Source organism: Melopsittacus undulatus (assembly GCF_012275295.1).
Source record: "Melopsittacus undulatus isolate bMelUnd1 chromosome W unlocalized genomic scaffold, bMelUnd1.mat.Z SUPER_W_unloc_2, whole genome shotgun sequence".
NCBI classification, from domain to species: Eukaryota; Metazoa; Chordata; class Aves; order Psittaciformes; family Psittaculidae; genus Melopsittacus; species Melopsittacus undulatus.
The window spans coordinates 519989-534160 of NW_022993944.1; the positions used below are offsets into that span (position 1 = coordinate 519989).

Below are 14172 nucleotides of genomic sequence, written 5' to 3' on the forward strand. Positions count from 1 at the left end.
TTACAAACAAAGCACAAACCACCAAAAAACTCCCATCCAAACTATTATCCAATATCCAATTTTGCAATGTAAAGGCGAGAAACTAAATCTATACAAAGGCTGTTATGGCTTACTTTTGTTTTGCAGGCTCATTATGCAGCACTTGAAAAAATTAAAAAGTGCAGTTTCACCTCTGACCAGCAGATTTAAAAATTTCTCCATTTTCCTTTATCACCATGGGATACTCTTTAGGCAATATATATGAAAGACTTGCCACTTTCAGATTAACACAAGATCAAAATGTACCAGTTAGGATTACACATTCACAGTGCATAAGAAAATACACATGGAAAGAAAAGATTTAACAAGGGTTTATTCACAGGAATACGTGTAAGTATAGAGGGAAAAATAACCAAACCCAAAACAACCAAAAAAAACCCCAGAACATCAACAGAAAAGCTAAACAAATGAAATGAGAGGATCCAAACCAACTTTCACTCTGTAGCTTTAAACTTTTACCCTTGTGCATTTAGCTACATCACAAAGGGCTATCAACATGCATTAATACGTTGTAGATACCGTACATTACATCCGTTAAACATCTCTAAGATCATGCTGTGAACAGAAAGCATAAAAGGTAATATGTTGAGTGGGAATACGCACAAATATAGCAATCATGTCATTGACTTCTACAATTGTCTTTATATGTCAACTAACATTTATGTAGCCTTTAATGGGTCTTACCATGTAACTCTTTTAGAGATTCTGCTAAAAATCACTAGCATATAAGCATGCAGAAAGCACATCACACTGACAGCACAGAGGCAAATATCTTGCACAGTTATATCAGTTTTCCACATTGTGCAGGTTACACACAATACAATATCAATCTTAATCTTAACAGATCCTAGAAAGGTGTTTCAAGGCCTAATTGTTAACTACATTACTTTATATCTATATTCTTAATAAAAATAAGATCCACAGAATCTCAGAAAAGGAATTTTAAATGTGGGGCTATATTGAATTAGTAAACTGCAAAACAAGACTGGCACACACACTCTATGTGATGCAAGCATTCTACTTTACCACTAGTTTAAATTACTATGAGTCAGAATACATGTATGAACCCTAAACTGCATGTTAAGAAAAAATTCTTTACACTAGAAATTAAATTAATTAAGTACAATAAACAAATATCTGGTACTTGATTTTTTTTTAATGTAAAAATTAATATGTGAATCTTTCCTTTGAAGTGTCCCTCCCCTTACCCCAAAAGTGAAAGGAATAACTCATTTGGCAGCTTGCAGATTGCTTAATTTTGTCCAAGTTAACTTTTATTAATCCCTGGCAGTGTTCAAGGCCAGGTTGGACAGGGTCTTGGGTGACAAGATCTAGTGGAAGGTGTCCTTGCCCATGGCAGGGGGGTTGGAACTAGATGATCTTAAGGTCCCTTCCAACCCTAACCATTCTATGACTCTATGATTATGAATTTACAACAGGGTTTCTAAGTTGCACACTGCAAATGTCTGCTCCTAATACAGACACAATCTGCATTTTAACTGTACTAACTTAATTTGCTTACTTACTCGTAAACATGCAAATCACCTAGGAATCCCATCAAGCAAGATGAAATAATGTAGAAAACTCTTACTTAAAACAAACAAACAAACAAAAACAACAGAAAAGAAAAAAGAAAGCCTTTTACTGTTTGTGACCCCCATCCTTAGATTTCTTTTATTGTGTGCAAAATAGTTTTCCTCTTTATGTATCCCTATGGTTCAATGATATGGTTCTTATTTTGGTACAGTTCCCCACAATAGTCCAGAATGGGCTGTTTTGTTAATAGTTTTTTTTTCCTTCTTCCTCACATCCAGTGCAGAGTTGTAAAACGAGAAAGATTTCCACCCACAAAGGCTCCAGATGTCAAAACATTTCCCAACATTGACTTAATACAGTGACGGCAACACTTCCCTCCCACCCCACCCAGTAGGGTTGGGATTGTACTCTATTCCCTACTGGTTTACCCTTCCCCCCAGTAAAGGGTAACATTTTCCCTGGGTGCAGAGACTCCCTCATAGTCTCCCAGACTGAAGGACCTATAAAAGAAAAGATAGAGGTATAGTTAAATCTAATCATGAACCTTAACTGACAGATCAGTGCATAAACAAAGAGCTTGTTTTGTCTTTTTTTAAGCAGTAGGTGAAAACTTTTAACTTAAAAAATGAATCTATGACTAGATTTTACCTTTTAAGACTGTTTAAGAAAAGACCCCATTTATACCAGATAAATTATTATTCATGAAAGAGCACTGTATACTTTAAGGCTACACTGACAATTCCACTATGTGGCTAAGCTTAGATTTAAGATAAAAGCAGTCCTATATATTCTAACAAGCTTTTCCTGGTTTAGTACAAGATTATAAGGTAGTTACAACATTGAGAAAAAATATTAACATACCTTCTACTGACCAAACAATTTCGCTTTCAGGTGGATTAAACAAGATAGTCATAGTATCTCCTCAGTACAAGCTGAGGATAAGTGACAGTTTTACCACTTCAGATTCCTCTTCATTAGGATGAAAAATACCTCTTATTTCAGAATTAAAATGCCCTCATTTATCAGCACGTAAATGTTTGAAATTGGTTTAGTTGTAATCCATTATTCAGATAAAAAATGCAATTCTCTTATGTCACTGACTGACTAAACTTTGGCTGACTCTTGTCCATTCAACAACAAAACAGAACTGCATGATTCACACTCATAATTTCAGTACAAAAGTTCTAGAGGAAGTATCAAATTTATATAAAGATTGAATGAATAAACTTAATTTGCCCTCTCTTTGGGGTAGTATAATAATCTCTTCACAGTATCACACTACTTTACCAGAGGGAACTTTGCTTTTATATAGTGTGCACAAATAGCACACAAAGCAAGGTGATATAAGAATACAAGTATTCTAGAATGCACAATCACAATTCTTTGCTGAAGTTGAATCATTCTCCAGACAGAACTGTAACAATACTAAATTGGTGCATAAAGTGGAATGTGGCAATAATAAACACATCAGCCTCCCCAAAACATCAAGCTCTACAGTCAGTACAGTTACAGATTAGCATAACGTCCTTTATTCAGTGCAAAGATCATCTAGTATGTGGTTAGAAATGTATCTGACTCCTCACGGCTAGCATCTTAAATTTGCTTTCCTATTCTAGGGAAATATTCCTGCTTAGACCACATCTGTCATCTACTAATTCATAAGACATAAGGAAGCTTGTGACTTCAGTATGATAGCTTGAGGATTATAATCATAATTTTGCTCATTAAACATAAACAGGCACTTTTTTACACCAACACGTCCGATCTTATCTTGATATACTACTATGAATCTCTCCCCCTCCCCCCCTTAGTAAGGCAGATTTGTGTGGTTACCTCTAATTATGGGACTGCAGCTACAGCACATAAGGTTAAACTCCATAGTAAGCTGCAAGGCGCTCTTTTAAGGGAAGAGGAAACTGGTCAGAGAAACGCCTCCAATTCTCATCTCCAACTTGGTTTTTAAATCCATGCAGAATCTACAAATGTGGGGAGGAGGGCAGAAGTCAAGATAATAATTAAATAGTAGAATCATGATCACAATTTCAAGCAACATATGCAGTAACCCACAAACTGCTGGACTGTGCATCTGTCCATTTGAATTCCCCAGCTTCATATTTTAAAAACTACTAAGAAACAAATGAAGTCTAGTAATGTCTGTCTTAAAGGAAAAAAAAAACACCACCCCAAACATTTCAGTTAAGGGTGACATATAGACTATAGCTATGCACTCAAATTAGTATAAAATATATAAATACATACTATATTATACATATATAAAAATATACATATGTGCATATGTATGCCACCACCAATATTTGACAGACCAAATGTCTGTCAATTTCTAGCAAATACAAAAGCATATTGTGAGATCTGTGTTTTTTTCCATGGAACCTGTAGACACCTATTAGTAAAAAGGAAACTATTAAAATCTTTCATGCTTCAAAAGAACAGTTATCTGTTCTTTTAAACACAGTAGTCAAAAGCCAGCATGAAAGGGGAAGAGAAGAAAGAAATGACTGAAAAAAATCTAAGGATCATAGAATCACAGAATGGTTAGGAGTGGAAAGGACCTTAAGATCATCTAGTTCCAATCCCCCTGCCATGAGCAGGGATGCCTCACACTAGACCAGGCTGCTCAAGGCCCTGTCCAACCTGGCCTTCAACACTCTCAGGGGTGGAGCATTCGCAACTTCTCTGGGCAACCTTTTCCAGTGCCTCACTGCCCTCACAGTAAAGAACAACTTCCTTATATCTAACCTGAAGTTCCCCTGTTTAAGTTTAAAATCGTTATCCCTTGTCCTATCACTACAGTCCCTGACGAAGAGTTCCTCTCTGGCATCCTTGTAGGCCCCCTTCAGATATATTCAGGCACAACAAAAGAACCACTTTTTAAAAATCATCTTCCAGTGCAGTTTTAGCAAGTGAGCTTCAGCTAGAGTCTTCAGATATTTTGCTTTCATAAAATGTGATGCAATTAATAGGATATGTATCAGTTGTCAACACTAGCAGCTCATCTACCTGTGCTCTTGGAAGGGGCATTTTCACTCTCAGCTCCAGTGTTGGAAAAACATGCAGCTTAACTAAGGTAATTGTGTATTCAGCTAGCATATAAAGTCACTCTAATGAGGAAGTAATTAAAAAATTTCCATGCCATCATTTGAAGAAAGCTTTGTCTCCTTCCTTGCATGGCAAAAAGTACAGAAGAACACAGTTTAAAAAGAAAGGCTGTCTTTATGCCAAGTGACCAAGAAATACCGCGTTTAGTTTGAATGTGTTAGATCCCACATGGATATCCTGGAAAGAATCTAAAAGCGAGGAGCATGGATTATTAAAGCATGTACTGAATGCTGAAAGACCAGGAGAGAAACACAGAATCATAGAATTGCAGAATGGTTTGGGTTGGAAAGGACCTTAAGATCATCTAGTTCAACCCCCCCTGCCATGGGCAGGGACACATGCCACTAGATCAGGTTGCTCAAGGCCTTGTCCAACGTGGCCTTGAACACTTCCAGGCATGGGGCAGCCACAGCTTCTCTGTGCAACCTGTGCCAGTGTCTCACCACCCTCACAGTAAAGAATTTCTTCCTTATATCCAACATAAAACTCCACTGTTTCACTTTGAGCCTATTGCCCCTTGTCTTATCACTGCAGTCCCTAATGAAGAGCCCCTCTCCGACATCCATGTAGGCCCACTACAGATATTGGAAGGCTGCTATGAGGTTACCATGCAGACTTCTCCAGGCTGCACAGTCCAAATTTTCTCAGCCTGTCTTTGTATGGGAGGTGCTCCAGGCTCTTGATCATCCTCGTGGCCTCCTCTGGACTTGTTCCAACTGTTCTATGGGGTCTCACAAGAGCAGAGTAGAGGGGAGGGATCACCTCCTTTGACCCGCTGGTCATGCTTCTTTTGATGCAGCCCAGAATACGGTTGGTTTCTGGGCTGCGAGCGCACACTGAAGCCAGCTCACGTTCAGTTTCTCATCAACCACCACCCCCAAGTCCTTCTCCACCCAACCTGTAGCTGTGCCTGGGATTGCCTCAACCCAGGTGTAGGACCTTCCACTTCACATTGTTGAACTTCATGAGGTTGGCATTGGCCCACCTTGTTTAGAGACAAGGATGTCATGCAGGAGAGTGCCAAACTCTTTGCACAAGTCCAGGTAGACATCAGTGGCTCTGCCCCTAGCCATCTCTTCTGTAGCCCCATAGCAGAAGGTCACCAAATTGGTCAGGCATGATTTGCCCTTAGTGAAGACATGTTGGCTGCCACCAACCACCTCATTGTTTTTCGTGTGTATGGTTTCCAGGAGAAACTGCTCTGTGATCCTGCCAGGCACAGAGGTGAGACTGACTGGTCTGTAGTTTCCCGGGTCTTCAAATTTCCATTTTTAAAAATGGGGGACATATTTCCCTTTTACCAGTCGCTGGGAACTTCCCCTCACTACTGTGATTTTTCAAATATGATGAACAGTGGCTTAGCAAATTCATCCTCCAGTTTCCTCAGGACCCACTTGCTGAGGGGGGTGGCTTGAGAAAGGACGCCTGTGGCACCGGAGCGGAGCCAGGGGAGATCAGTGTCCAGAAGCCTCACCACAGAGCGACAAGAGCCACTGAGGAGGGAGCCTCAAGTCCTCGACAGGACTTGCAAAGAGCTCAGCTCCCGCGAGGAGGAGGCTCACCGGGGGCGGAGACAGGAGGAGTGGCACCAACTGTGAGTGGTTAAAAATCTACACAGGGAGCGCGGCGAACAGAGCAGGCAAACAGAGCGGGTCGAGGCAGTTTGTGCAGCAGTTCTCGCGGGCAGGCGAGCGGGATGGTGAACACTCGCCGTATGAGCAGGGTCCGGTCTGGGAGCTCTGCCCCGGCCGCCCCGGTGGTGGCCAGCGTAGGCATCCAGACAGAGCCGGTAAATGAGGAGGTTGCGGTGCAGAGCTCGGAGTGTAGAGAGTGCCTGCACTGGTCTTGTGAGGGAAAGGTGCAGAATGAGCAGGGCTGCGCTCGCTGCTCCCAGATGGAGGTCCTCCTCCAGCAGGTGGCTGAGCTATGGGATGTTGTCAGTAAGCTGCAAGATGTCAGGGAAGCTGAGAGGAATTAAAAGCAAGGGGCTTCCTCCTAAATCTGCTGTACCCACCCAGAGCTGCTTTGCTGTCCTGCAAGGGGCTGATGAGGAAATGCACTTGCATCAGAAACAGTCGGCTGGTGCACTGGTACAGAAGATAGGTACTGGTGCCGCCAGGAAAAAGCGGTGGGTTGTAGTAGTAGGGGACTCTGCCTTGAAAGGGACAGAAGCGCTCATCTGTCGGCCTGACCCGGTCGCAAGGGAGGTGTGTTGCCTACCTGGGGCACGGATCAGGGATGTTGCGGAGAGGCTGCCTGCTCTAGTAAGTCCCACGGACTATTACCCGCTTCTAGTGATACATGTGGGTGCTAGGGATATAGATAGTAGTAGCCTGAGGAGTATAAAGAAGGACTACAGAGCTCTGGGAAAGGTGGTCAGGGGTTCTGGAGCTCAGATAGTCTGTTCGACAATTCTCCAGGACACAGGGGAGGACCTTCCAAAGGCAAGGAGGATTGGACAGGTTAATAAATGGTTAAAAGGGTGGTGTCATAGTCAAGGGTTTGGGTGTCTTGAACATGGGGCCCAAATTTGTAGGCCAGGCCTACTGGGAGCTGATGGAGCTGCTCTGATAAAGAAAGGGAAGAGTGGTTTTGCTGGGAGGCTTGCCAGACTTGTCAAGGATGCTTTAAACTAGTTGTGTTGGGGGAGGGGAGCATCATTCCATCCCAACACACCCAGTCAGTTGCCAGCACCTATAATAAATACTTTGAGCAATGTAGTGATATCCTAGCTGCTCCAGCCTCTGAGCTGGCTTCATTTGGAGCTCGGCTCAGATGCCTCTATACATACGCCCGTAGCATGGGGAACAAACAAGAGGAATTAGAGATGTGGGCACATCTGCGGGGCTATGATATAATAGGCATCACCGAAACATGGTGGGATGGCTCCTTTGACTGGACTGTTGGAATGGAAGGTTATAGGCTTTTTAGAAAAAACAGGCACGGTAGAAGGGAAGGGGGAGTTGCCCTTTATGTTAGGGATAGGCTGGAGAGTATGGAACTCTCCCTGGGGACAAGTGATCAGTTAACAGAAAGTTTGTGGGTCAGGTTTAAGGGGAAATCGGTGATGGGACACATTACTGTGCGGATATGTTACAGACCGCCTGATCAAGAGGAACCTGTGGATGAAGAACTCTACGGACAAATAGGAAAAGCCTCACACTCTCAGGCCCTTGTTCTCATGGGGGACTTCAACCACCCTGACATCTGTTGGGGCAACGGTATGGCCCGGCACAAGCAATCCAAGAGGTTTCTTGATTCTGTGAAAGACAACTTCCTTCTGCAAGCAATAAATGAGCAGACGAGTAGAGGTGCCCTGCTTGACCTCGTGCTCACCAACAGGGAAGGGCTCATTGGAAATGTGACTCTCCAGGGAAGTCTTGGATGCAGTGATCATGAGATGGTCGAATTTGAGGTCCTCAAGACAGTGAGGAGAGCATGCAGTAAGCTCACTGCCCTGGACTTCAAGAGAGCTGACTTTGGCCTCTTCAGGAACCTGCTTAGCAAGGTTTTATGGGATATAGCCCTAGAGGGCAAGGGGGCCCAAGACTCTTGGTTAACATTCAAGGATCACCTGCTACCAGCTCAGGAGTGTTGCATCCTGACTAGAAGGAAGTGCAGCAGGAGTGCCTGGAGACCTCCTTGGATGGATAAGGAGCTGCTGAGAAAAAATTCACAGGAAAAAAGAGTCTTATAAAAGGTGGAAACAAGGACAGGTGGCCTGGGATGAATACAGGGATGTTGTCAGGGTAGTTAGGGACCAAGTTAAGAAAGCTAAGGCACAATAGGAGCTAAACTTGGCAAGGGATGTTAAAGATAATAGGAAGGGATTTTATAGGTATGTTGTGGCTAAAAAACAGACTAAGGACAATGTCGGCCCCCTCCAGAAGCTTTTGGGAGAACTGGCTACACAGGACTTGGAGAAGGCTGAGGTTCTGAATGGCTTCTTTGCCTTAGTCTTCACTGGCAAAGGCTCTGACTGCAGCACCCGAGTCTTGGAAGGCGGATGCAGGGACTGTGAAAACCTAGACCTTGGGCCCACTGTACATGAGGATCTGGTTCGAGACCATCTTAAGAACGTGAATGTACACAAGTCCATGGGCCCTGATGATATCCATCCGTGGGTCCTAAAGGAGCTGGCGACTGATGTTGCAAAGCCACTGGAACCTGAAAAAAGGGAAATATAACCCTCATTTTCAAGAAGGGGGAAATGGATGACCCGGGGAATTACAGACCAGTCAGTCTCTGAATTACAGGAATTACAGACAGTCTCCCCTCTGTGCCTGGCAAAATCTGGGAGCAGATTCTCCTAGAAGGCATGCTAGGGCATATGAAAAACAACAAGGTACTTGGTGACAGCCAGCATGGCTTTACTAGAAGAAAATCCTGCCTGACCAATTTGGTGGCCTTCTATGGTGGGGCTACAAAAGTGATGGACAGGGGTGGAGCAGTTGATGTCATCTACCCGGACTTGTGTAAAGAGTTCAACACTGTCCCACATGACATCCTTGTCTCTAAATTGGAGTGTCATCAATTTGATAGGTGGACCACTCGGTGGATAAAGAAATGGCTGGATGGTCGCACTCAAAGAGTTGTGGTCAACGGTTCAATGTCCAGCTGGAGATCAGTAACGAGTGGTGTCCCTCAGGGATCGGTGTTGGGACCGGTCTTGTTTAATATCTTTGTCGCTGACATGGACAATGGAATTGAGTGTGCCCTCAGCAAGTTTGCTGATGACACCAAGCTTTGTGGCTCTGTTGATATGCTAGAGGGAACGAATGCCATTCAGAGGGACCTTGACACACTTGTGAGGTGGGCTGATGCCAACCTCATGAAGTTTAACCATGCCAAGTGCAAGGTCCTACACCTGGGTCGGAGCAATCCCAGGCACAGCTACAGGTTGGGCAAAAAGGAAATTCATGGTAGTCCTATGGAGAAGGACTTGGGGGTGTTAGAAAATGAACATGAGCCGGCAGTGTGCACTCACAGCCCAGAAAGCCCACCATATTTTGGGCTGCATCAAAAGGAGCGTGACCAGCAGGTCAAAGGAGGTGATCCTGCCCCACTACTCTGCCCTTGTCAGATCTCACTTGGAGTATTGTGTGCAGTTCTGGTGTCCTTGACATAAAAAGGACATGGTACTGTTAGAACAAGTCCAGAGGAGGGCCACGAGGATGATCAGGGTACTGGAGCACCTCCCATATGAAGACAGGCTGAGAAAGTTGGGGCTGTTCAGCCTGGAGAAGAGAAGGCTGCGTGGAGACCTCATAGCAGCCTTCCAGTATCTGAAGGGGGCCTACAGGGATGCTGGTGAGGGAGTATTCATTAGGGACTGTAGTGATAGGACAAGGGGTAATGAATTGAAACTCAAACAGCAGAGGTTTAGAGTGGATATAAGGAAGAAATTTTTTACTGTTAGGGTGGTGAGGTACTGGAGTGGGTTGCCCAGGGAGGTAGTGAATGCTCCATCCCAGTCAGTGTTCAAGGCCAGGTTGGATGAAGCCTTGGGTGATATGGTTTAGTTTGAGGTGTCCCTGCCCATGGCAGGGGGGTTGGAACTAGATGATCTTGAGGTCCTTTCCAATCCTAACTATTCTATGATTCTATGAATTTCATCTGGTCCCATGGACTTGTGCACATACAGGTTCCTTGGATGATCTTGAACCTTATCCTCTCCTACAATGGGCTTAAGGCCTTCACTCTCTTAGTCCATGCATATGTCTTTCATGACATGTAGTCATCATGAATTCACCAAGGGTAAATCTTGCTTGACCAATCTAATAGCCTTTTATGATGACATGGCAGGATGGGTCAACAAGGGGAGAGCAGTGGATGTTATCTACCTTGACTTCAGCAAGGCTTTTGACACTGTCTCCCATAACATTCTCGTAGGTAAAGTTAGTAAATGTGGGTTAGATGAATGGACACTGAGGTGGATTGAAAACTGGCTGTATGGCACACTTTGGAGGGTTGTGATCAGTGGAGTAGTATCCAGTCATTGGCCTGCAGTCAGTGGTGTTCCCCAGGGATCAATACTGGGTCCAGTCTTATTTAATTTGCTTATCAATGACTTAGATGAAGGGCTAGAGTGTACACTCATCAAGTTGGCTGATGATACGAAGCTGGGGGGAGTGGCTGATACACCTGAAGGCTGTGCTACCATTCAGTGGGACCTTGATAGGCTGGAGAATTGGGTGGAGAAAAACCTCAGGAGGCTCAAGAAGGGCAAGTGTAGGGTACTACACCTGGGGAAGAATAACCCCAAGTATCAGTACAGGTTGGGGGCTGACCTAGTAGAGAGCAGTTCTGCCCTTTTGTCCAGGAAGGCCAAGAGTATCCCGGGGTGCATTGGGAGGAGTGTGGCCAGCAGGTCAAGGGAGGTGATCCTCCCCCTCTACTTGACCCTGATGAGGCCACATCTGAAGTACTGTGTCCAGCTCTGGGCTCCTCAGTACAAGAAAGACAAGGAGCTGCTGGAGAGGGTCCAGCAGAGGGCCACAAGGATGATCAGGGGTCTGAAGCATCTCTCTTATGAGGAGAGACTGCAGGAGCTGGGCCTGCTTAGTCTAGTGAAGAGCAGACAGAGAGGGGATCTCATTAATGCATATAAATATCTCAGAGGTGGGTGCCAGGAGGATGATGCCATACTCTTTTCAGTGGTGCCCAGTGACAGGACGAGGAGCAATGGCCATAAAGTAAAACACAAAAAGTTTCACCTCAACATGAGGAAGAAATTCTTTACGTTGAGGGTGGCAGAGCACTGGAACAGGCTGCCTAGGGGGTTGTGGACTCTCCCTCTGCGAAGACATTCAAAACCCACCCACACATGTTCCTGTGCAACCTGGTCTAGGTGTTCCTTCCTTGGCAGGGGGGTTGGACTAGAATAGGCTAATTATTAATTAGGCTAACCCTAATAGGCTGAACCCATGACAATGATCTCCAGAGATCCCTTCCAACACTACTGGTTCTGTGATTCTTTGATGTACTGAAACTGCTTTGGATAATCACCACAGACAGCACCCTGGAATTTCCTTTAGGCTCATATTTCCTGTTTCCTTCTGCTGATGTAGAGTATGAGAATACTCACAGCTATGCCTTTCCTGTTCCTGATGTTCCTTTGAAGCTTTGCAGATAACTAGTCCCCTAACTAGGATAGTGAGATTTTTGTGTTTTCTACTCAAGATGGGATTCAAATTTCTGTCTTCTTTTCTGATCTGCACACTTGGCAATGAGGAGAAAGTGCTAATATTGACCCATGAGTCGTACTTAGAAATACGCTCCGTTTTAGCTTTAAGAGGGTGTCAAGGTTTAGGGTTAAAGGTTGGACCAGATGATTCTTGAGGTCCCTTCAAACCTGGTATTCTATGAATTATTAACTTTTTACATGCATCCTTCTTAAACAGAGATTTCATTTTATGACATATGATGGGAGCCACGCTACTGAACAGTAACAGCATTTGTTCATGAAACTGAAATTTTTTTTTCCTGGTTTTTAACCTAAGACAGTAGGGCGCAAACAACATATTATTTTGAGTGTTTAGGGGTTTTTTTTGTTTGTTTATGCACGGGAAACAGTCTTTTTGCTTAAATTCTATTGAGTTTGTCTAGGGGTGTATTCTTTGCTATCACTGTACGTTAGTTTCTTGAAGACTTGCTTCTCCAAGAGGGATTCTGAAGAGGGTTAAGCAATCCCAAAAAAATCTTATTTTCAGCTGAAGCAAGATAAACGGATCAGGAAAGCACTGGAAGAAGCTGTGAATGCTCCATCCCTGGCAGTGTTCAAGGCCAGGTTGGATGGGGCCTTGAGCAACATGGTCTAGTGTGAGGCGTTCCTGCCCATGGCAGGGGGGTTAGAACTAGATGATCCTAAGGTCCTTTCCAACCATTCCATGATTTGCAATTTTCTAGATGTTCTTCAAAAAAAAGGAGGCATAAACCCCCCCTATTCTTCCAAATGCAGTCAAAACGTAGTAGGCAGGACATTATGAAAATATCTTTGAGGATGATTATCCTTTCAAATAAGATCCCAAGCAAGCTTTTAAACACTGTTGAAAACAATTTTTGAATAACCTGAAAGCACGTAAAAACAATATAGGTAAAAATTCAGATTTTTTAAATGAAGCTTTGTCTGAAAATTTATGCCTTTGCAAGAAAGCCTTCATGACCACAAGTACAGTAAGTGCTAATAGTGGAAATAGAAAGCAACAAAGAAACAGGATCCAAAACAATTGTAGTTCAGATATACTGTCATACTAGAAACATTACCTTACAGAACATGTCTCGGAGATCATCTTTTGGGCTAATCCATGATGCAACAGCATCACAAAAAAAAATAAAGTCCTAAAAGATTAAGCAATCATATTGGTTAGAAACCTCAATTTATAGGTTTGAACACATTGCTTGATGTTTGTTCTATGAACTATGCAGGTTATTTGATCCTAATTCACAACTGCTTTTGGTTTTATGGCTTTATTTTGCAATTAATTCAGACAATAATGGTAATTTATTGTATGCTTAAGTGTATGGAAATAGAAATAGCTGAGTGTAGGAATAGCTTTGTTTAATCAGGTTTTTGATTAAATAAAACCACAGTTCAGAAAAATCCCATATCGAACAAACACCTCCTCCCCTCCCACACCATACTTGTCTTAATTCTTTCGGTAGACATACTGAGTTTGAGAATCATCTTAATAACAATCAACAAGTGCAAGACCACACTTGCAATTCACTCTCATGCATTTCCAGTGCTGTATTTCTTTCTGCAGAGCCAGAAGCTGTTTCTGGGATACACATAGTGTTTATCATACAGGTTCAAAACTAAAGCCACTCCAAAATCCCGATGTTTATTTCATCTGTCGTCATGCATTGCCTCCTCCTATACCATTAAAACATCAGTCTTAATGATTAAGTTGATAATGCACATGTTTTTGGATAGGAAGTGAAGAGGACAACTACCATAGGAGCTGGGATTATGATGACAGTCTTTAATTACTCTCTCCCTTTAAGCTGTGTGAAAGAACAAATGGACAGCAGGAGGAAAATGCTAAGTACAAAATAAGGGATAAGTGAAATGAACTGAAAAATTCAAAACATGATAGAGGATCAATTCTTGTGTTTCGGGAAGGATTCCAGGCAGAGGAGAGGGAAATTCACTTTCATTTCCCTCTTAGAAAATATGACATTGGTATAGCGTTATTTTGGAGCTGCAGAGACTCATACGCTGTCCCTGAGATGTACCATTTATTTTAAAGAGATGCACCTTCCTTGTTGTATTGACTATTCAGGCAATATATCCAAAGTTGAAACAAAATCTTCCCTACCTAAGTTTTAAGAATGAAGGGGTGGTTATTGCTTGTGTTCTGTTTCTTTTTTTTTAAAAGCCTAGATCGCACCTGAAAAATAGGTTTTAGTATGTCAACTTTTGCCTTGTATTTTCATACATATCCTCAACATAGAAAAGATTGACAGATGTATCAAAAT

General features: G+C 43.1%; 1 protein-coding gene across 2 annotated transcripts in view; it reads right to left on the bottom strand.

Moving 5' to 3' along the window:
- Nucleotides 1–332: 332 nt before the first annotated feature.
- LOC117438217 (transportin-1-like) overlaps nt 333–14172 on the bottom strand; it is a 104517-nt gene continuing 90677 nt past the window's right edge. The window contains exons 23-25 of one of the 2 annotated variants that reach the window (XM_034073704.1): nt 12958–13032; nt 3409–3551; nt 333–2075 (exon numbers count right to left, since the gene is read on the bottom strand). In XM_034073704.1, coding sequence (XP_033929595.1) covers nt 3444–3551; nt 12958–13032 — 183 coding nt within the window. In that variant the 3' untranslated portion in view covers nt 333–2075; nt 3409–3443. Of the gene's footprint in view, nt 2076–3408; nt 3552–12957; nt 13033–13557; nt 14085–14172 lie in introns of those variants that run through there. The other variant, XM_034073705.1, reaches the window with a different exon arrangement.